Source organism: Tamandua tetradactyla, chromosome 7 (genome assembly GCF_023851605.1).
Source record: "Tamandua tetradactyla isolate mTamTet1 chromosome 7, mTamTet1.pri, whole genome shotgun sequence".
NCBI classification, from domain to species: Eukaryota; Metazoa; Chordata; class Mammalia; order Pilosa; family Myrmecophagidae; genus Tamandua; species Tamandua tetradactyla.
In genome coordinates, this window is record NC_135333.1 from 131,844,153 (window position 1) to 131,865,547 (window position 21,395).

A 21,395-nucleotide genomic window follows, 5' to 3' on the forward strand; every position below is an offset into this window, starting at 1 on the left:
ATGAGCATTAAATGGATTAGTGCATGTGATGTGCCAATAGTGCCCAGCACAGTGTGCTCAGTAAAGAATTCTACACTTAGCTATGCAGGCCTGTGTGCACTTGACAGATTATTGATTTTTCTAGTCCAAATATTTAGTATAATTAAGTCCAAGTACATATAAGTGCTTAGAATATACTTGTTAAGTAGAATTTAAATGAAGTGAAGTGAGCAGTCAATATTCCACCAAAAGTTACTTTGTTCGTCTGGTGCTAAAGTCCTGGCTCTCATTGGGTATGAATTCCCTGGTCAAAGTCTTTCCCTTTCGTCCCTCCTCTCCCCGCCCCCGCCACATGTACAGTCAGATGTCCTGTGTGGAACTCAGAAGTATGCCTGAGTTTCCATTCTGAGGCCCTCACGTAGCCTGATTCATCACGGCAGGCCTCTGACCTAGCTGGAAAGAACTGAAAAGGAGGTGTCAGAGTTCTGGAATTCTCCTGGCCGTGTCCAAAGATTTTTCTCACATCCTAGCCAGAAAGCTTAAATCTGGAAACCTAATAAGCATTCTGCAATGCTTAGTGGTTTTCTAGGTACATATATCATATCAACTTTAATATTTACATGTACCAGTTGGAAAAAGAAAGTCGGCCTACATCGTCAGTTACCACTGTAAAATCATCTTGCACTTTCATTGGATGAGAGGTATGATTTCACTGTAGTTCTTAAAGGCTAAGGCAATAGTGTCAGAAAGATCTAGATACAAGTCCCAACTTTGCCACTTCCAGCTTATAACCTTGGGCATATTAATCTTATTAAATATCAGTTTCTTCATCCGTTTCATAGTATATATGTGAATAAATATAATAACCCATATAAAGTGTTTAGCCTAATGGCCACAACAAAGTAAGCCCGAAAAAACGTTGCAAGCCTACTAAACCTACTATAAACTGGATCTGCTATAAACTCAGGTTCATCTATGCCAATATCTGGATTAGTCACTTACCAATCTATCTATTCTGGCTAAACTAATGTTTCTTTGACAGAATTACCTCATATGCATCTGAAGTAGTATGATCCAGAAGTTGTTTTGGTTCCAGCATGATTTCTCCCACTACATTAAATATTTTATAACAATCAGAGCCAAGGTTTCGCACAGTTAAAAGAGTCAGTCTTAGCAAAATATGAAGACAGAAAGAAAAAAACTAAAAAGCTACAGAAGTAACTTTCCTCCAAGCAAGCAGTGCTTCAGATGCTACAAGTGTAAATAAAGAAACTGCAAAGGTATTCCTCCTACTTAAAAACCATGGATTAATAAAAAACAAGAAAATAATGCTCCTGCCTTACCCTAGATCGATTTTAATTTTTGATGAAATTGGTCTCAATTGGAAATGAGTGCATGTGAGAGGAATAAGCAAGAACTCCAAGGTTTAAAGCTGCAGAATGCTAAGTACATTTGCCAGTAGAGATTTAGCTGTTCAAGTATATTTAATAGGATTGTTAATGTTTTTATTAGTGTTCTGGTTGCAAAGCTTCACAGGTGTTGACTAGTCTGCCCAACCCTGATTTTCCCATAAGTCTTATTATTTTTAGTGCCCAGTTTTGCAGAAAGGGAGGTTTTTCAAGAACACATATTGACACTGTCTGCAACAACTCCCTTTCCTCCAAAATCTCACCTCTTAAAAATTTGAGATTCTCAGCTGTTGTTGACTTATTTCTAGGCAAGTATTTTCTCTTACCCATGATGTATCTATATTTTTTCCTGGATTTGCAATAAGTTATTTGAGATTAGTATATTGTATGTCATTCATCATTATATCCCCTCATTGATATTACAAATATTTAATGATTTGAATCAAGTTGATTAATTACCTACAATGTTCAAGGTTCTCCTGATATTTGCCTTTAAGATGCTTAAGATCTAGCAGGGGAGATAAGATATTTATAAGTTAGTGCAATCTACATTAGTGTATGATAGAAACACAAAAATTTTGAGATGTTAGGGGAGAGAGAGAGATCAAAGGATGACCAATAGTTTTTTTCCCATGTCATCTTCTACTAGCATTGTCATAATTGTGTTTGTTTTTCCCTATTAGGGTAATTTCATGTGACAGTTATTTTGTACTTTTTAAAAAATCTTCCCTTTGAATCTTTTTTGGTGAAAGGGTATTTGTCTTAGCATTGTCTTTTGAAAAAAAATACACCATCATCCTGCAGTTCCCTGCAAACTTCACTTAAAAAGTTACTCATCTGGATGGAGACATGGTGAATCAAATTCAGTCTAAATTCCTCTCCTAAGAGCTTTTAAACCATCTACTTTGCCAGTGGTTTTGTGAAAGCCCCAAGTCATCCCCACAAAGTCTGGCCGCTTTTAGAAGTTCCATGTACCCTGGGCTCTGAAATTCCCCAGGATATCCATCTATACTACTTGCTGTAGAAGAGACATTCAAACAATTCATGATCTTTCCAACTGCCTCAGGGCTGTAAGCCCAGCTGAAACTTTTGTACTATATTTTGCATTATGTGTTATTTTTTAGGTATAACTTGCAATGAAGAAAAGGGGAGGGATTTTTCCTTTAACAAAGCCAGCATGTATTCATTGTAGAATACTAAAAAAAAAACTGAAAAGCACAAAGTAGAAAATATATTCAGCCATACTGCCATGACCCAAAGAGAACCAATGGCATATACATGTTTCCTGTGTGTCCTTCTGATCTGTTTTAAAAATTCATGCATGTACCCACTTTTTTTAAGCCAAAGTGGAACAGTACTATGCATACCATTTGTAACCTACTTCTTTTTAATGTTTTTTTATTATAGTAAGTTTCAAACATCTACAAAGGGAGATAGAATAATAAAATGAACCTGCATGTAACTGATCATTCAGCTTTAACAATTTTCACTTCTTATCCAAACTTGTCCTGTTTATTCCCCATCCCTCATCCCTCTGACATCACACCATTTTATCTGTATGCATGTACCTCTCAGAATGATAATTCTTGTGTTTTTTAATATGTATTATAACCACAACACCAGTATCATACCTAAAAAATTAGCGTAACTCCTTAATATCATCAAGTGGCCAGTCAGTGCACTTCAAATATAATTGTTTATTACCCAATTAATATGTGACCACTGTAGAAAATTATAAAATAAACTTAAAAAAAAGAAAAAACTTTTCATACCTCCATATAGGGATGATGATAACATTTTCAGTATGTCTTTCCATATGTTTTCTAGATATGCACTTACATGCTTTTTTGTAACAGTTTTGAGATATAAGTCACATATCATACAACTCACCCATTTAAAGTGTACAATTCAGCAATTCAGTCTTTTTTAGTATATTCACAGGGTTGTGCAGCTATTGCAGCAATCAGTTTTAGAACATTTTCACCATCCCAGAGTTAAGCCCCAAACCCATTAGAAGTATCTCATCATTTCCCCATAATTACCTCCACCCTTATTCTTACCCCCACTCCTAGGTAAACTATATATTTTCTCTATATAGATTTGCCTATTCTTGATATAAATTGTTCAATATGTGGTCTTTTGTAGCTGGCTTCTTTTATTTAGCATAGTATTTCCAAGGTTAATCCATGTGGTAACATATTAGTATTTCATTCCTTTTTATTGCTAAATAACAGCAATTTTATCTTACTGACTGCCACTAGAAATGGTGGTTCATGTGGGAGTGATTAAAATGTTCTAAAATTAATTGAGGTGGTGGTTGCACAACTCTGTGAATATACCAAAGACCATTGAATTGTACACATTAAATGGGTGAATGATATGGTATATAAATTATATTTCAGTGAAGCTATTATAAAAAGTGCAGCAAGTTGTATCATGCTATATTTGCTATTTATAAACCACTTTTTTCACTTAATAATGTCACTAACATTTGCCCATATCAGTAAATAGTCCTCAGAATATAATTTTTAATGACCATATAATGATTTTTATTTTATTTAGCAAATCATCTATTTTTAGAAATTTAGGTTGTTACCAGTCATTTTTACAATTATATAAAATACTGTGATTAGTCTCCTAGTACATAAATCTACTTCTTCACTTCTGCTTGTTTCATGAAAAAAGCTTTTGAACTCTTTTACTAGTGCTCTAATATATGTTTTTGCTGCTAAACATTCTTCATTTTTCCCTATCTCACACCATATACAAAAATTAATTCAAAGTGCATCAGCGACTTAAATAAGAGCAAAAACCATAACACTCTTAGAAGAAAACATAGGGGTAAGTCTTAAGAGCTCAGATTTGACACTGAATTCTTAGATATGACAGCAAAAGCACAAGCAACAAAAGAAAAGTAAATTAGACTTCTTCAAAATTAAAAATTTTGTGCATCAAAGGATATTGTCAAGAAAGTGAGAAGATAACCATCAGAATGGGAGAAAACAGTTATAAGTCATATATTTGTTAAGAGTTTAAATATACAAAGTATATGAACAACAACTCAACAACAAAAAGACAAGCAACCAAATTTAAAAAATAGGCAAAGCTTCTCTCTCTCTAAGCCAACATAGCAAGTGAACTCATTGCCCTCCCCCCTCTACATGGGACATGACTCCCAAAGGTGTAAATCTCCCTGGCAGTGTGGGACAGAAATCCTGGGATGAGCTGGGGCTTGGCATCAAGGGATTGAGAAAACCTTCTCGACCAAAAGGGAGAAGAGAGAAATGCGACAAATTAAAATGTCAGTGACTGAGAGATTTCAAACAGAGTCGAGAGGTTATCCTGGAGGTTATTCTTATGTGTTTATAGATATCCCTTTTTGAGTTTATGGTATTTTAGAGTGGCTAGAGCGAAATATCTGAAACTGTAGAGCTGTGTTTCAGTAGCCATGTTTCTTAAAGATGACTGTATAAGGATATAACTTTTGCAATGTGATTGTGTGATTGTGAAAACTTTGTGTCTGGTGCTCCTTTGATCTGTTGGATAAACAGATGAACAGATGAATAAAAAATATGGATAAAAAATAAATGATCGGGGGAATGAAGGTTAAAATAAATTGAGTAGATGGAAATACTAGTGGTCAATGAGAGGGAGGCGTAAAGGGATATGGCATGTTTGAGTTTTTTCTTTTCTCTTTACTTCTTTTGCTGGAGACATACAAATGTTCCCAAAAAAATGATCATGGTGATGAATGCACAACTATGTGCTGATATTGCTCACCATGTGTAGAATGTTTGTATGTTTCTTTGTTGTGTACAATAAAAATATTTTTTAAATAGGCAAAGGACTTGAATAGACATTTCTCTAAAGAAGATATTAAATGGCTCATAAGCACATGAAAAGATTCTCAATATCATTAGTTGTTAGGGAAATATATCCAAACCATAATGAGATACCAGTTCACGCCTACTAAGATGGCTATTATAAAAAAGGGGGGGATGTGCAGAATTGGAACCCTCATACTTTGCTGGTGAAAATGTAAAAACTGGTGAGGCCATTTTGGAAAATAGTGTGGTGGGTCCTCAAAAACTTAAACATAGAATTAGTCTATCACTTGGAAGTCTACTTCTAAGCATACACCCAAAAGATTTGAAAACAGAGACTCAAACAGACAATCTTGTACAGTGATGTCCATAGCATCATTATTCATAATAGTGAAATGATGAAAGTTACCCAAGTATCCATTGACAGATAAATGGTTAAACAAAATGTAGTATATCCATAAAATGGAATGTTATTCAGCCACTATAAAGAGTGAAGTTCTGATGAATGCTACAATGTGGATGAATCTTGAAGACATCATGTTGAGTGAAATAAGCTACACACAAAAGGAAAAATATTGATGAATTCATTTGTATATGAAATACTTAGAATAAATCAGAGACAGAAAGAAGACTACATGTTACCATGGACTGGGAATATAGGGGGTCAGTGATGGGGGGAAAGGGAGTTATTGCTTAATGGGTACAGAATTTTTGTTTGGGAGGAAGAAAAAGTTTTGGAAATAGATAGTAGTGATGATTGCACAACACTGTGAATGTAGTTAATGCCACTAAGTCATACCCTTTAAAATGGTTTAAGTGGCAAATTTTAAGTTAAATATATTTTACCACAATAATTAAAAGAAAATTCTTCAGCTTTATTGACTGTGCTATTTAGATTTTATTGACTGTGCTATTTAAATTAGATTGTAAATATCAGTGTGATACCTTATAGTAGTTTTCTTAGGGGTTCCTTTATCCTTAAACGAAAAATAAACTTTGATAGGTTTAGGCTAAACTAAATAGGTAAAACTTTCTAGGCTAAGACTCAGATTTTTTACCAACCTCAATATAACAATTCAGCAGGACAGAAAACAGTGTTGTTATTAACTAGGGAAGAAAGCAGTGATTCAGTTTACAGAAGTCCGTTTGTAATTGTGAGTAGAGAGGTTTGCAAGGATTTCATTTCTTACCAGAAGAGCTGCTGGTAAATCCCATCACAAGGATAGGTTAAGATACAGCCAGATGTGCTAGAACATCCTTCTCTTTTTCCCTTTTCCTTTCTCACACACACAATAAACTCAAAACCTTTGTAAGAGTGAACCTAAAAATGCCCTGGGACTGGTAAATCCACCTGTGATATTGACTATTTTACCACAGAGCTCAGAAATGGTCATGGTTTCTGCTGTTAAATAAAACTTTTCTGAATGTGGCCACCAAGTAATTTCCTTCCCTGTGTTCATAGTTAAGTATATATTTATATCTTGTGATTTATTATTTGTTTTCTGACAAACAAATGCTCATGTAAATGGTACCACAGAAGAACTGGTGTTTTCATTTGAACTTTTTCTGAAGTAACCCGTTTTGTGGTATTTTCACATGCATTTACGTGGGGCCATCAATCCACCATGCTGTAAAGTTGGGATGTGTGACATTTGAGCCTTGCATTGCTGGGAAAAGAACATAAATTAGCCCAAAAAGCTTTGAGTATGTGACCAGGACTGGAAGAATACCAATTTTACCTAATTACATGAGAGATCCTGAGTTGTGGAAACAAAGCCCAGCTAAGAGAAATCCCAATGAAATACCGCTTTTCCTCTCTGACAGCTTTCCTGAGCAAAAATAAAGATCCATGTTTTCATCCATCAAAGAATTGTGAAAGACCATGAATTGCCATACTCAGACCCATCTAGGAATACCTGTAAGCTAAAGTGGGTGTTGGAACCATAAATTTTGACCTGCTAACTGGAGTTGGAGAGTAAACAAGACTCCTTTAGAATGTTCCTTGGGCCTGTGGAGCAGCCAGCCAGTTAAAATTCTGAGTCCTGCTCACAGCCCTCATGGTCTAAGGACTTTGGAACAGATAGATTTGCCACTACACCAGGAATGCCAGCAATTCCATTTTGCTTTGATTAATGTTTACTGTGGCTGTAGAAAACATATGCCTACCTCACATAATTTTATCTAGTTTTTTTTCAGTGTCACTCATATTCCTGTTGCATTTATCTCACAGGTCCTCTAGTTCTTTCTAAATAAGATTTTGAAACTGCCTTTAAGGGGTTCAGAATCAGTTCAAACTGAGAGGATCTTGAATTAAGATTCTTGGAAGCTTCTAGCCTACAGAATGAGTAGCCCCACTATCACTATGAGATTTGACAGATATTAAAGATCACTAATACAGTAAGACTTGTTCCTTTTACTTTCTCCTTTCTTTTTTTAAACTCTAAGGCCCTAAACCTAGCTTTAAGTCACTAAACCCCTCTCCCTGATGGTGGATCTCAACCTAAAAGAAGAATTAGTTTGAAGAGTCAGTAGACTTAACTCTTGAAACACCATTGATCCTCAGTAGACAATGACATAAGTTTTTTTGTTGTTTTGCTTTTCATTATACTCCTTGTGACTTTATATGTGGCTGGAAAAGACCGAAGGTTGTTGCCAACCAGGGAACCATAAATGGGACAATTTTTCTATACAAGTTATTATATATGGAAATATATTGAACTTTGAAACTGGCTTGAGGCATTAATACAAAAATCATTATGCAGGTATAATTTTCTAATGAGCAAGGGAATAAATGCTACTAAATCTCAATGTTGGGTTTTAAGAATGGATTATAATATGTATAATTTTCATCTCTGTGGGTGTTTTTCATTTTTTGATATAGAACTTCTAGATATGGTTGTGCTAAATTGTCTTTTTTACTTAAAGCAGCAACATCATACTTAAATATATAGAAAATCAGCTCATTTGGGTAGTAAACTTTTCTGGGGGTGGTGATAAACTTTTAACCTGTTCATTTCTGATGTGAAATAAAATAACAGCTGTTCCTATGTATTTAGTATTTATAGATTCAAAATCTGCTACCACCCCATTAAATTCTCAGTGAGTTGTAAATTACTTTGTAGGCATCTCTTATTTCTTCTCTGTACAATGCAGGTTTCCCAAGGGTCACATGAAGTTGTTGTGAAAGATAAACAGCTTACTCTGGGACATGTTTTGATGCTACTGGGGCACTGGGACTAAATCAGGTAGAAATGTTGATAATTATTGAGTCCAGTGGCTAGAATAAATTCATACACCTGTTTAAAAACTTAAATGTTTTTAAAAAGGCTCTTTACTCCCTCTTTTCAGGAAAAATATCAGGATCATTGTCTGCAAAGGATAGCAAAACAAGGTGCTTATCCCCAATAGATGGGACCCTAATCTACCTTGTTCATAGTGTTATATTTTTTCCCATTTTGAAATACTCTGCAAATAGAATGACAGAATATAAACCTATTCATTTCAATATTATTGAAATCACACTTTCATTAATTACAGGTTTATATTGAAAGATTAAAAGTGTTACAGGAATATTAATTGCATGATAATATTTTACTTTCGTTCTGCTTAGAGTTTCTGAAATCCTGTTTTTCTAAAAGTGGCAGAACTCTGGCATAGTCAAAGGTGGGAGGGGAAATGGTTTTTCCCATGAATCGTGATGATACAGCTGATAAATTATTTGTTGTTTTGCAAACTCATCAGCAGTTAAGCAAGAATTCCCTAATGTATTTTCCTTACCATTTTCAGCAATATAAAGGAAAAATAAAATGCCCAGTTAACCTTGTCATTTGATAGGAAGTGCAAAGCAACTGGAGTCAGCACTCTAGATTCCAGGAAAATGAGCCTGGCATGAGTAATTTAGGCAGTGGCTCTCAGCTTTGACTATATAGATGATCTCAGGCATCAGCATTTTAAAAAATTTCCCCAAGTGATTCCAAGCCAAGGTGGCAAATGACTGGTTTAAGAGGATCTGGAAAGGGAAACTGAGTTAAGAGAATATTATGATGATTCGGGTTAAATGTAAGAAAGATCTCATTGGATTATTAGCAGTGAGCCATCCAGAGGTAGGAATCACAGGATTTTACTCAAACACAAGGGAGAAAAATGAAGCAAAAATACAATCTTCATAAAAGTGGTGGTCATAACCTTGAGATTAGATGAGGTTGCCTTTGAAGAGAACCAGTTAGAGATCCTCAAGGATAACCAAATTTATGGGTGGGAGACAGAAGTAGAGAAGTAGGAGGAGAATCAGTTGACCAAGATGTCCAAGTTAACGACTGAGCTTTTCAAGTAGGATAAATGAATATCTAAAGACCAAGTAAGAACAAATGCGGTGACTGAAATTATAGGAAGACTCAGAGACATTTTCAAACATCCTATATTATTTTTTCTCTGAAATGTTTCTGCAAATGTGTGCCTATTGGGTGTCTTCAAAATTGTACTTTATGAAGGTACTTCGAAATCCAAGAAAGACAACCAGGCTTATGAAACAGAAAACATAGGTTCTAGTCCCAGATCTCCTCCATTTAAGGCAACCTTGGGTGAGCCACTTCACCTCTCTGATTCTCATTTTCCTAATCTGTTATGGAGATGACAGTGTGTGGTGCCCAGCCCACTCCACAGTACTTTTATTCACATTAAATTAAGTGACAAATATGAAAATGTGTTTAAAATATATAACATTATGCAAACAGGGGATTATTATTAGTAACCTTAAATTTTGCTGCTCTTCGTAAAACTTTAGCACTGAGAAGCTTTGAACCTTTTGTTTTCCTGGTAGAGATGTAAAATAATACTTGACAGTCCCAGCTCTCCTCTCTTCAGGGAGCTTTCCATCCAACAGGGAAGATAGAATAAGGAAATAAATAACTGTGAACACCAGGGTGTATGTTCCATGAGGGCAGAAACTGTATCACTAATATATCCCTTAAGCCTAACCCAGTACTTAGACTCTATTATTAGGCTCTCATAAATATTTGTTGAAAGTATTGACTATAATATAATATAAAATAAAAAGTCGTAGAAATAAAATACTATGGTAGTTTAGAGGAGGAAGAGATTCCAAACCTGGTACATTGCCTGGATCATAGTAATAGTCAAATAAATAAATGATGAATAAATGAATAATGGTTATTAAGGGGAGGGGTAGGCTATGACCCAAGAAACTACTTTAGGCAGCTTACAACAAGAAGTTGAAAACATCAGATCAAAATCTAGAAATAGCAGTTAATGAAAAATGACTTTAAATCTAGAAAATTCTAAATTACTCAAGGCCAAAGAATGGAAATCAAAGAAAAGGATGAGGGTCAGAGGAGATGCCCTCAGAGATGGCGATGTGCACAACCTGATTGATGACTTGTTCACTGTAATAGCTATTCTTTGTGTGTCACCTAAGGGCAAGGTATTATCTGTAGAATATGTGTACTGCAATGTTCTGATTTAAATGTGGCAAGTAAGAGGATCCTGACTGTGCCATCTTTCATCTGTAGGAACAGATAATCTCTATGAGAGGGCGCTTCACATCCGCAAACTCCTCTTGACTTTGCCCAGGTCGGTCCTTATAGTGATGAGGTACCTCTTTGCCTTCCTGAACCAGTAAGTACTCCAATGTTCTGCCAAAATTCCCAACTTAATTCCATTTGCACTGCTTCTGAATTTTGTCTTTGTTCTTCAATCCTATAAAATGTTCATTGGGTTTCATCTGTCAGCAGAGTTGAAGAGTAAATGATTGCATATAAACTTAAGGTACATTTTTACTTAGCGGATCAAGGTCATTGCATAATGGATGAAAGCTGTATCTCAGATGCAGAAACTGTGGTCATAAATACAAAATATCCAGCTCTTACTAAAAAGAACACTTTTCAGAGAAATATGTGTTTTTTTCGAACTTCTATCAAAGTTAATGTCATGGGCGGTGTTGTCAAAATGATGTAAACCACCTGCTCACTGCAGAAAATTTCTGTGATTTTTTTTTAATGTTATTGTCAGATATGGGGGAAGATCGCAGATGAGATTTATACACAGATTCAGAAAAGGATTTCTGCAAATTAAACATAATGAGACCTTGTCAAGAAGGTACCTGTAAATATTCTTTTAAACAATGTAACAGGAATCTTTGAAATTACTGTGCTTATTTTCAAGGAAACTTTACTCTTTTAATTAGGCAGCTTAATTCTGAGTTATTTTATTTCCTGGTATGTCGTCTCTATTATAAGAGCATCTTCTTCAAGTCCTAGCAAAGCGTCTCCTTGCTAACCAATATTTCAGTTAAGCAGTTGGAAATAAAGAAATCCAGGGCGAGTCAATTTCTTGAGTAATCTTGGGGAAATGTCTTCTTGTTCTAGCATGGATTCTCCCTTCCTAAAATTAGGATATTTTCTCAGATATCTCTTTGAGTTCTCAGAAGCCATGGGGATTTATTACAATTCTACTGATTGTTCCTGAAATCATACCCATTCCGTTTGACCCCAAGAGCCAAATGCTGTACAATGAAGAAATTCTGACAGGGAAGTACAGCATACCCTGTGTTGTCGAAAACATTCACAAATCAGAGTTAATATTTTGGGGTCTTTAATTTAGTCCTGCTTGAAATGCAAAAACTTGATATGAAAACACTATCCAGAGGTAGAAATTATAGGATTTAACTCCAACATTTGTACAAACTCCAACCCATTGGTACAGAAGACACCACTGGAAAATAGCAGCATCTAGAGTGATAGGTCTAAATTATATTTAAGTTAAATAAAAGCCAAAGCCATTGAGTAGGTTAAATGAGCAATGGCCTATGCACCCAGACAGTAGTAAAAACCTGGAGACTTGCCATCTTTAACTTTAATTATGTGTACCCCCTCCCCACCGATCACCACTAAAAATGGAGTGTCTTGCATTCCCTGCTGAACCTCTCCTTGCTACCCCTACCAAATTTCCCTTTCACTTGTAAGCACTGGTATAACATACTGTGAACCAGTAAACCACAGTGGACTAGGAAAGCAGAACCATGATCAAGAAAGTTCTCAGAACCTGAATCTAACTCACCACATATCTCAACGAAATCGCAGAGGTGCCATGAGTCAAGTGGTTGGCATTGCTTCCAGTGACTGCACAAAGATGCTCCCTGGCTCCCTAAGCATGGCTTCATGCAAAGACAAGGGTGTTTGAATCAGGAGGTTAGACTTGCAAATTGGAGCTTACTTGTAAAATGAAAACTTTGAAATAGCATTTTCGTACCAAGTTTTTACATTTCAAGTCAACACTAAATTAAAGACACAAAAATGTTTAACTGTGACTCTTCTTTTGAAAATTTTGCCTATTAGACCATTTTGAAAATTTGGCTATTCATAATCTGAAAATTCTTCTTCTTCCTGCACCCGTTTTCACTGTGATCTGTTACATGGTCCTTTGGCTGTGTTGTGAATTTTTTTTTTAAAGATTGAATGTTTAAGGAATGACAGGAGGGAAAGACATATGTTTTCTGTGCAAATTATGCGTCTGTATTTTCTACTTTCTAGACTCTATTTCCAAAAAAAAATAAAGTATCATTCCATGTGGTATTCAGTTTCTTTGTCTCTGTCACAATCTCATAAAGGTAGTTTACTCTTTCTTTTTTCTCCTTTCATTTGTCATCTGTTCACCTGGATTTTGCATTTCCTTTCAAGATTGACATTCTGTACCCTGAAAAATAACATCACTAAGGTCTCCCTAGAACAACAGTACCTTGTCAGTGAGTTGGAGGTATAGAAATAAAGAGCTGGTTTATTTGAGTCCCCTGTGGAAAATAATTCACAAATACCCATTGGATTGAATTTAAAAATCGATACTACATAACTGGAAATCTCCCCCAGAGTTTATTGTTTACCAGTTTTTACTGGAATGAAAAAAATGATAAATATTTTCCCCCTTCTCTTGTATTGGTAGTATCTTTTGTGATACTTGTTTTTGCCTAGTTTTGTTAGTCTTACCAAAAGTAGATCATAAAGCCTGGAGTTGTTATTAGCTTCCTTTCAGTGGCTTTAAAGAACAGGCTCTTTGTTTTCCTCCAGAATTTCCTCAAATTGAGAGAAGAAAACTTACATCTGAAATAATTTTTGAGTGCTGAGAGAACAGTTTTAAAGACACCATAAAACGTTACGGAGATTTTTCTGTGCCCCCTAGATTTACTTGAGCAGCATTAGCAGCCTAACCATAGGCTTAGAAATGAAACTCAGTCACTTGATCCTGGTCCCAAAGGTAGTGGATATTATATTAAACTCTCCCGTGGCTTTGAGAAATGCCACATAATTAAGCAAACAGGACTTACGCTCCCCTTTCCGTTTCTGTCTGGTTGAAAGATCATAAGCTGCTTTGCTTTCACACTGAGCTGGTTTAAAGGAGGATGGATTACTATTTTATCCTGATAATTTTCAGAATATAAAGTATTATAAATAGCTATTCTCTTTTTTTCACCTTGTTCTTTTATAACTCCTTTCCTACTTCCTTTTGTAGTCTTTCACAGTACAGTGATGAAAACATGATGGATCCTTATAATCTGGCCATTTGCTTTGGTCCAACTCTGATGCCAGTCCCAGAAATACAGGATCAGGTGTCTTGCCAGGCTCACGTGAATGAAATTGTGAAAACCATCATCATCCACCATGAGACTATTTTCCCAGATGCTAAAGAGCTAGATGGGCCTGTTTATGAGAAATGCATGGCTGGAGACGACTACTGGTAAGTCCAAGAATGTTGGTCCCCTTCCCTCCCCCTGAAAAATTATAATTATGGAAGTATTGAAACCAAATTAGCTAGGAGAAAGAATTGACCTTAAGCCATCAAATGTTTCCAGTTTGTTTTTTTTAAAAGAGGATACAATAATATGTGAAATAATTTTGAATGCCAAGACCCATGACAGCATTGGTTTCTTATTATGGAAACCGATTTATTATTCAACCCTCTACCTTTCCCAAGAATTACATCTTTTTAGATATATCTATGCTATCATGTCTTTTGTTAAAGAATAATTGTTTTGATTACAGACCTATGTTAATTTTTATTAAAATAAATCAAGAAAACATAACTGATTTAATTGATTTCATTTTTCAATCAGATTCATAGTTTCAATTCTGTGTAAAGTATTTCAAACTTACCATTTTAAAGGAATTGCCAACCAAATGTGTTCTCATTCTTACTTATATTCCTTTTTATTCTTACTGATAAATATTATCCTAACAAATTATAGTAGTAAAGGACATTTTAAGCAGTTCTATTATGTTGATATATTGCTGGGATAAAAATTTTTTCGTTGATATGGCAGTATAGTCAACTCCCAGTCAAGTATAAAATGGGTAGATATAATCAACTAAATAATCCCAAAGGTTGAGAATCCTAAAATCTTTATATTTGCTATTTGATATATGAGTTTCCAGTGTTTGAGAAATTACCTTCTATTACTAGCTTCTATTCTTTGAGTCCCTTCTACTTGCAGCTACTGTGCTGCTTACTCGGTACGCACAATGTCTTTTATTCCTTGTTACACTCCCCCACCACCAAGTAAGTTAAGAGAGGCCAAAGACCTCTCTCTCTCTAACCCAACTCAACAGGTGAACTCACTGTCCTCAAACCACCCCCCAAGTGGGACATGACTCCCAGGGGTGTAAATCTTCCTGGCAATGTGGGACAGCACTCCCAGGATGAGCCGGGACCCAGCATCTGGGGATTAAGAAAGCCTTCTTGACCAGAGATTAGAAGAGAAAAATGAAACAATATAATGACTCAGTGGCTGAGAGATTTCAAACAGAGCTTCAAGGTTATCCTGGAGGTTATTCTTGTGAATTATATAGATATCCCTTTTTAGTTTATGGTGTATTGGAGTGGCTGGAGGGAAGTACCTGAAACTATTGAGCTGTGTTCCAGTAGCCTTGATTTTTGTTTTTTTTTAGTTTTTAAATATTTTTATTATGTCATAATTTATATATAATAAGATACATATTTCCTAAGTGTTCAATTTAATAAGTTTTAACAATTGTACATACCCATGTAATTATCAATCAAAAGAAGATATAGAATATTTCCTTCTCCCCCCAAAATTTTTAAACAAGTTTTTCCAGACAAATCTCTCCCAGAAGAAACTACTTTGTAATAAACACCTATATTTATTTTGCCTGTTCTGGAACCCCACATAATGAGAATCATGTAATGTGAACCTTTTTTTTTTAACATAACAACATACAAACACGAACATTCTTACCATATAATCATCCCATTCTTGGTATATAATCAATAACTCACAATATCATCACACAGTTGTATGTTCATCACCATGATCATTTCTTAGAACATTGGCATTAATTCAGAAAAAGAAATAATGCATACCATACCCCTTACCTCTCCCTCTCATTGACTGCTCTTATTTCCATCTACCCAATATATTTTAGCCTTTGTTTTCCCTATTTTTTCTATACCCCTTACCACTCCCTTTCATCATCACTAGCATTTCAATCTACTAAATTTATTTTAACATTTATCCCCCCTATTATTTATTTTTAATCCATATGTTTTACTCATCTGTCCATACCGTAGATAAAAGGAGCATCAGACACAAGGTTTTCACAATCACATAGTCACATTGTGAAAGCTGTATCATTATACAATCATCTCCAGGAAACATGGCTACTGGAACACAGCTCTCCAGTTTCAGACACTTCCCTCTAGCCTCTCTAATACACCATAAACTAAAAGGGGGCTATCTATATGATGCGTAAGAATAACCTCCCGGATAACCTCTTGACTCTGTTTGAAATCTCTCAGCCATTGACACTTTATTTTGTCTCATTTCTCTCTTCCCCCTTTAGGTCTATCCCTTTTTCTCAATCCCTTGATGCTGAGTCCTGGCTCATTCTAGGATTTCTGTCCCACATTGCCAAGAAAGTTTACACCCCTGGGTGTCATGTCCCACGTAGAGAAGGGGAGGGCAGTAAGTTTGCTTGTCGTGTTCAGTAGCCTTGATTCTTGAAGATGATTTTGTAATGATATAGCTTTTACAATTTGACTGTGAGATTATAAAAGCCTCACAATGTGTCTGCTGCTCCTTTTATCTAGGATATGGACAGATGAGTAAAAAATATGGATAAAATATAAATAAATAATAGAGGGATAAGGGGCAAAATAAATTGGGTAGATTGAAATACTAGTGGTCAATGAGAGGGAGTGGTAAGGGGTATAGGATGTAAAAGTTTTTTCTTTTTATCTCTTTTTCTAGAATGATGCAAATGTTCTAAAAATGATCACAGTGATGAATACAGAACTATATGATGATACTGTTAGCCACTGATTATACACCATGTATGAACTGTGTGTATGTGAAGATTTATCAATAAAAACATGAAAGAAAAAAGAGAGAGTGGCCAAAGAACCTACTCAGTAGTAGCTAGAGGCAGCCCTGGTCTGATTCCAAATCCCACATTAGTTTCCCATCTAACAGCTGCCTCCTACCTACCCTGGAAGCTGCCCTGTGCAGCTCAGATTCAGGAGCAGCTAGAAATAGACCAGTTTCAGTTCCTCATTCTGGACCCTCCTCAGGACTCTGTTTCCCACCTCCTTACTGGAGATTACATGGAAGTAGAATAGTAAGTAGCTGAAATATCATTAAATGACTGAAGGTATGCCTTTTTTTTTTAACTAGTACTGTACTTGTACTGTATAAGGTCAAATGCTGCAGAAAACTGAGCTGACTACTTTGAGAACTCCTTTCTAAATTAACTGCAAAACATGCTCGATTCTAACTATATAATATATCCAGCAATTTTATACATGAAATTCAATTAAAAATATTTACTTGAGCATTTACTATGTGCAAGGTACTGACTCAGCCCGGCTCTGATGAGATAAATGAATAAAACTAAGCCCTGCTAAGATGTGCAGTTTTATTTTCATAACCATAGTTGTTTCAAGACCAGTGGCAAAGGCATATTTAGTATTTTCAGACATTCAGGGCTAAATCTGTAAGCTCTGACCTCTTGTTCATTTAATCTAAGAGCAAGTATGTAGATATCTGTTCAGTATAACTTTATGCATTATACTCTAGTACCTTTTGTTGGTGCTACTTTTTATAATCAGGATGGAAAGCCCATAATAAAAAGTCTTGCACCAGTAACATGTGCTTGATTGTGTTCTTCTTCTTACTTGAAGTGCTCTTTGTGAGACTGCTCATTCTAAACAGAATGTCAGTAATACAGTAGTTATCCTTGTCCCCCAACAAAAGAAATATAAATGGGCTCTTATGGTAATTTCAGGTTTGTGTTTGTGACTGTTGCATTCTATTTATCAGCATCCAACTACAAAGAAGTGGTGACAGTGTTAAATGACAAATATTAAGGGGATAAAATGGGAGCTGATACTTAATTTGCATAGAACTTTTGATTGGTTTGATTATAGATGTTTGGAGATGGATAAAGGTGATGGTAGCACATTATTCTGAGTGTAATTAACAACACTAAATTATGTGTGTGAATGTGGTTGAAAGGGGAAGTTTAGGGCCATGTATATCACTAGCAGGAAAGCTAGAGGATAAAACAGGACTATATAACCTAGAGAGTCTTGATGTGGATGATGATGGTGTTTAATAGTACAAATATAAGGTTGTGCTTTCATGAAGTAGAACAAATGTACATCACCGTTACAAATGTTAACAACTGGATGATATATGGGGGAAAGTACACCTAATGCAAACTATGGACTATAGTTAACAGTAATATTTTTTTTTTTTTTTTTTTTTTTTTTTTTTAAAGGAAAGACAGAGAGAAGGAAGGAAGGAAGGAAGAAAGGGAAACATTTTTAAACATTTTCTTGTTTTATTGTATTCTGTTTCTCCGTTTTTGTTACATGGGCTGGGGCCGGGAATCGAACCGAGGTCCTCCGGCATAGCAGGCAAGCACTTTGCCCGCTGAGCCACCGCGGCCCGCCCTAACAGTAATATTTTAATATAGTTTTATCAATTGTAACAAAGGTACTACACCAAAGCTAAGTGTCAATAATAATGAGATATAAAGGGTATGGATTTTTTCTTTTTGGAGTAATGAAAATGTTCTAAAATTGATTGTGGTGATGAATACAAAGTCCTGTGGATATACAGCAAGCCACGGACTGTTCGGATAGAATTGTATGGTATGTGAATATATCTCAATAAAACTGCTTTAAAAATCATGACTCTCAAACGGCTATAAAGTAAGCATGTATCAAAGATTTTAATTCATTTTTTATGAATAAAAATGAATAATTTTTATGAATAAAAATGAATAATTTTCATGTATGATTCATTATTAATGAAACAGCCAATTAAGAGGGAAAGTCAAAGTGCCATTAATGTATGTGTAGTAAAAGGATGTTGCAATGGATTTGCAAAAACTGGTATATCCACAGAGCAGTAATCAATTATATCCCACCAGAATTCAACTAATTTGCACTTCTGTAGATGAGAATTATTTGTAATTCTATCAATTCTCTATAAATTAACTTCTGTCTTTACAAGCTGTAAAAATAACCTCGTCAAAGATAAAGGCGCAAACTCTTTGGGACCAGATGATCCCTAGAAGCTCCAAAATTTTCTTAAAAAGATATCCAATAACTCTTGGCCCATTCCAAAACCTTGCAGTAGCAATTGTTCATTTATAAAATGTCCTGTACTTTGGCTTCATGGGAATTTCCATTTCTGCTCCACAGTGACAGCCCCTACAGTGAGCACGGTACGTTGGAGGAAGTGGATCAGGACGCTGGTACAGAGCCCCACACCAGCGAAGATGGTATGCCCCTGGGTTCCTGCCATTATGAAACCATTCTTTTAGTCCTCTTTGAAAATTGCTTGTATTCAAGTTTCAGTAGGTACAAAAGAATATTTATAACATACCTGGAAGGTACAGAAAATAATGTTAAAATGAACACGCACGCAACCACCACCAAGTTTAAGAAAGCAGATACCATTACCTTTGCACTTCTCTGGTCTTGTTGCCTTTCCTGCCCCTTCAGAGTCAACCAGTAATACATTTGTGTCTTAAAATGACTGTTGTTTAATTTTCCATTTTCTTGAACTTTCTATGAATGGAATCATATCTTATATACTTTTCATGATTTTTTTCTACTCAGTGTTGCTACTGAGATTCATCCAAGTTGTTGCATGCAGATATAATCATATATTTTCCACTGTGAAACCTATTGTATTTATATATTCCTGTTGTTGATAAATACGTGACGTATTTTACATTTTGTGCCATTGAGAACAGGGCTATGAAAATTTTGGAACATGTATCCTATTGCAAATTTATAGGACTTTCTCTAGGATATATACCTAGGAGTAATTCTGCCTTCAACTCTACTAGATACTGCCAAACTATTTTTCAAAATGTGTGTAACAATATACACTCCCACCATCAGCCACTGAGACTTCCATTTGTGTATGGTCACCAACACTTGATCAAATGTTTTCATCTTTGCCAGTATTGTCAGTGTGTAATTGTGTCTTGTTGTGACTTTAATTTGCATTTATCTGATAAGAGTGTATATGGTTTATTTCACAAACATTTAGATTTCACACAAAAGAATTGTGAAATTGCTATCAAGTCTTTTGTCCGTTTCACTATGGGTTCCCTGGGCTTTTTGTTTTGCTTGGATTTGATTTGGGGGTTTTGGGTTTTGTTTGTCTGTTTGTTTGTTTTTCTTATTTGATTTGTTGTAAGAGTTCTTTGTGAGTTCTGGGTCAGTTGCAAGTCTTTTCTCTCTGTGACTTATCTTTTCTACTGTTTATGACGTCTTTTGCTAAACAGGTGATCTTAATTTCAGAGTAGTTGATTTATCAATCTTTTCATTCACTGTTATTTCACTCTGTGTCTTTAAGAAATCCTTCTGTGCCCTGAGGTAATAAACATAATTTTAAGCTCTCCAAGAGTTTGCTTTCCATGTATATGTTTTTATTCCACCTGGAATTTATATAGGGGTATGGTGTGAGGTAGGGGTCAGTTCTACTTTTTTTCCCATATGGATACACAGTTGACCTCACTATTCCAGCATGACTTTTTCCCCACTGGTCCATACCACTGTCATAAATCAAGTATCATCTTGCATTGAATGTTTCTGGGCTCGCTCTTCTGTGTGTTCTCTATCCCTACAGCACTGACTTCATTTTGATACCTAATACCTAAAAACCTGAGATTTTATTACATTTGCACTGATTCCATGTGTATTAGAATGGAGAGAATTCCTATCTTCTCCATATTAATTATAATATCATAAACATTGAATATTCCAAATCATGAACATATTATATTTCCATTTACATAACTAGCTTTCCAATAAACTTTTTTTTTTATAAAGTATATTTGCTTTTTTTTTTACATGGGCAGGCACTGGGAATCGAACCTGGGTCTCCAGCATGGCAGGTGAGAACTCTGCCTGCTGAGCCACCATGGCCTGCCCCCCAATAAACTTTTATACTTTTCACTGTATAATTTTTTCTTTTCCTATCTTCTTAGGTTTAATTCTTAACATTAATTTTCAATATTTTTTACTTTTTAAATATAAAGCTGTCAGTTTTCTCTTAGTACCTTTTTGTTATATCTCTGAGTTCTTTTTATATGTATATGTATTTTTTGAGATATCTTCATGCTCCATACAGTCCATCCAAAGTATACAGTCAGTTGCTCACAATATCATCACATAGTTGTTATCACCATGATCATTTTTAGAATATTTGCATCACTCCAGAAAAAGAAAAAAGAGAAAAACCTTACATCCTATACCCCTTATCCCCCTCTCATTGACCATGAGCATTTTCATCTACTCATTTCTTTTTACCTGTTATCCCTTCCCCATATAATTTTTTGTCCATACTTTTTACTCCTCTGTCCATATCCTGGATAAAGGGAGCATCAACCACAAGGTTTTCACAATCACAGTTACATTGTAAAAGCTGTATAGTTATACAATTATCTTCAAGAATCAAGGCTACTGGAATCCAATTCTAAAGTTTCAGCTACTTCCCTCTAGTCACTCTAATACACCATAAACTAAAAATGGATATCTATATAATGCATAAGAATAACCCCTAGGATAGCCTCTCGACTGTTTGAAATCTCTCAGCCTCTGAAACTTTATTTTGTCTCATTTCTCCCTTCCCCCTTTT

General features: G+C 35.3%; 1 protein-coding gene across 7 annotated transcripts in view; it reads left to right on the forward strand.

Annotated features, from left to right (window-relative positions):
• SRGAP1 (SLIT-ROBO Rho GTPase activating protein 1) overlaps window positions 1-21,395 on the forward strand; it is a 387,180-nt gene that overhangs the window by 351,360 nt on the left and 14,425 nt on the right. For 6 of the 7 annotated variants that reach the window (XM_077111283.1, XM_077111280.1, XM_077111281.1 and 3 more), the window contains 3 exons: window positions 10,741-10,846; window positions 13,733-13,957; window positions 18,944-19,023. In XM_077111283.1, the coding sequence (XP_076967398.1) occupies window positions 10,741-10,846; window positions 13,733-13,957; window positions 18,944-19,023 (411 nt within the window). Of the gene's footprint in view, window positions 1-1,021; window positions 1,249-10,740; window positions 10,847-13,732; window positions 13,958-18,943; window positions 19,024-21,395 lie in introns of those variants that run through there. The other variant, XM_077111287.1, reaches the window with a different exon arrangement.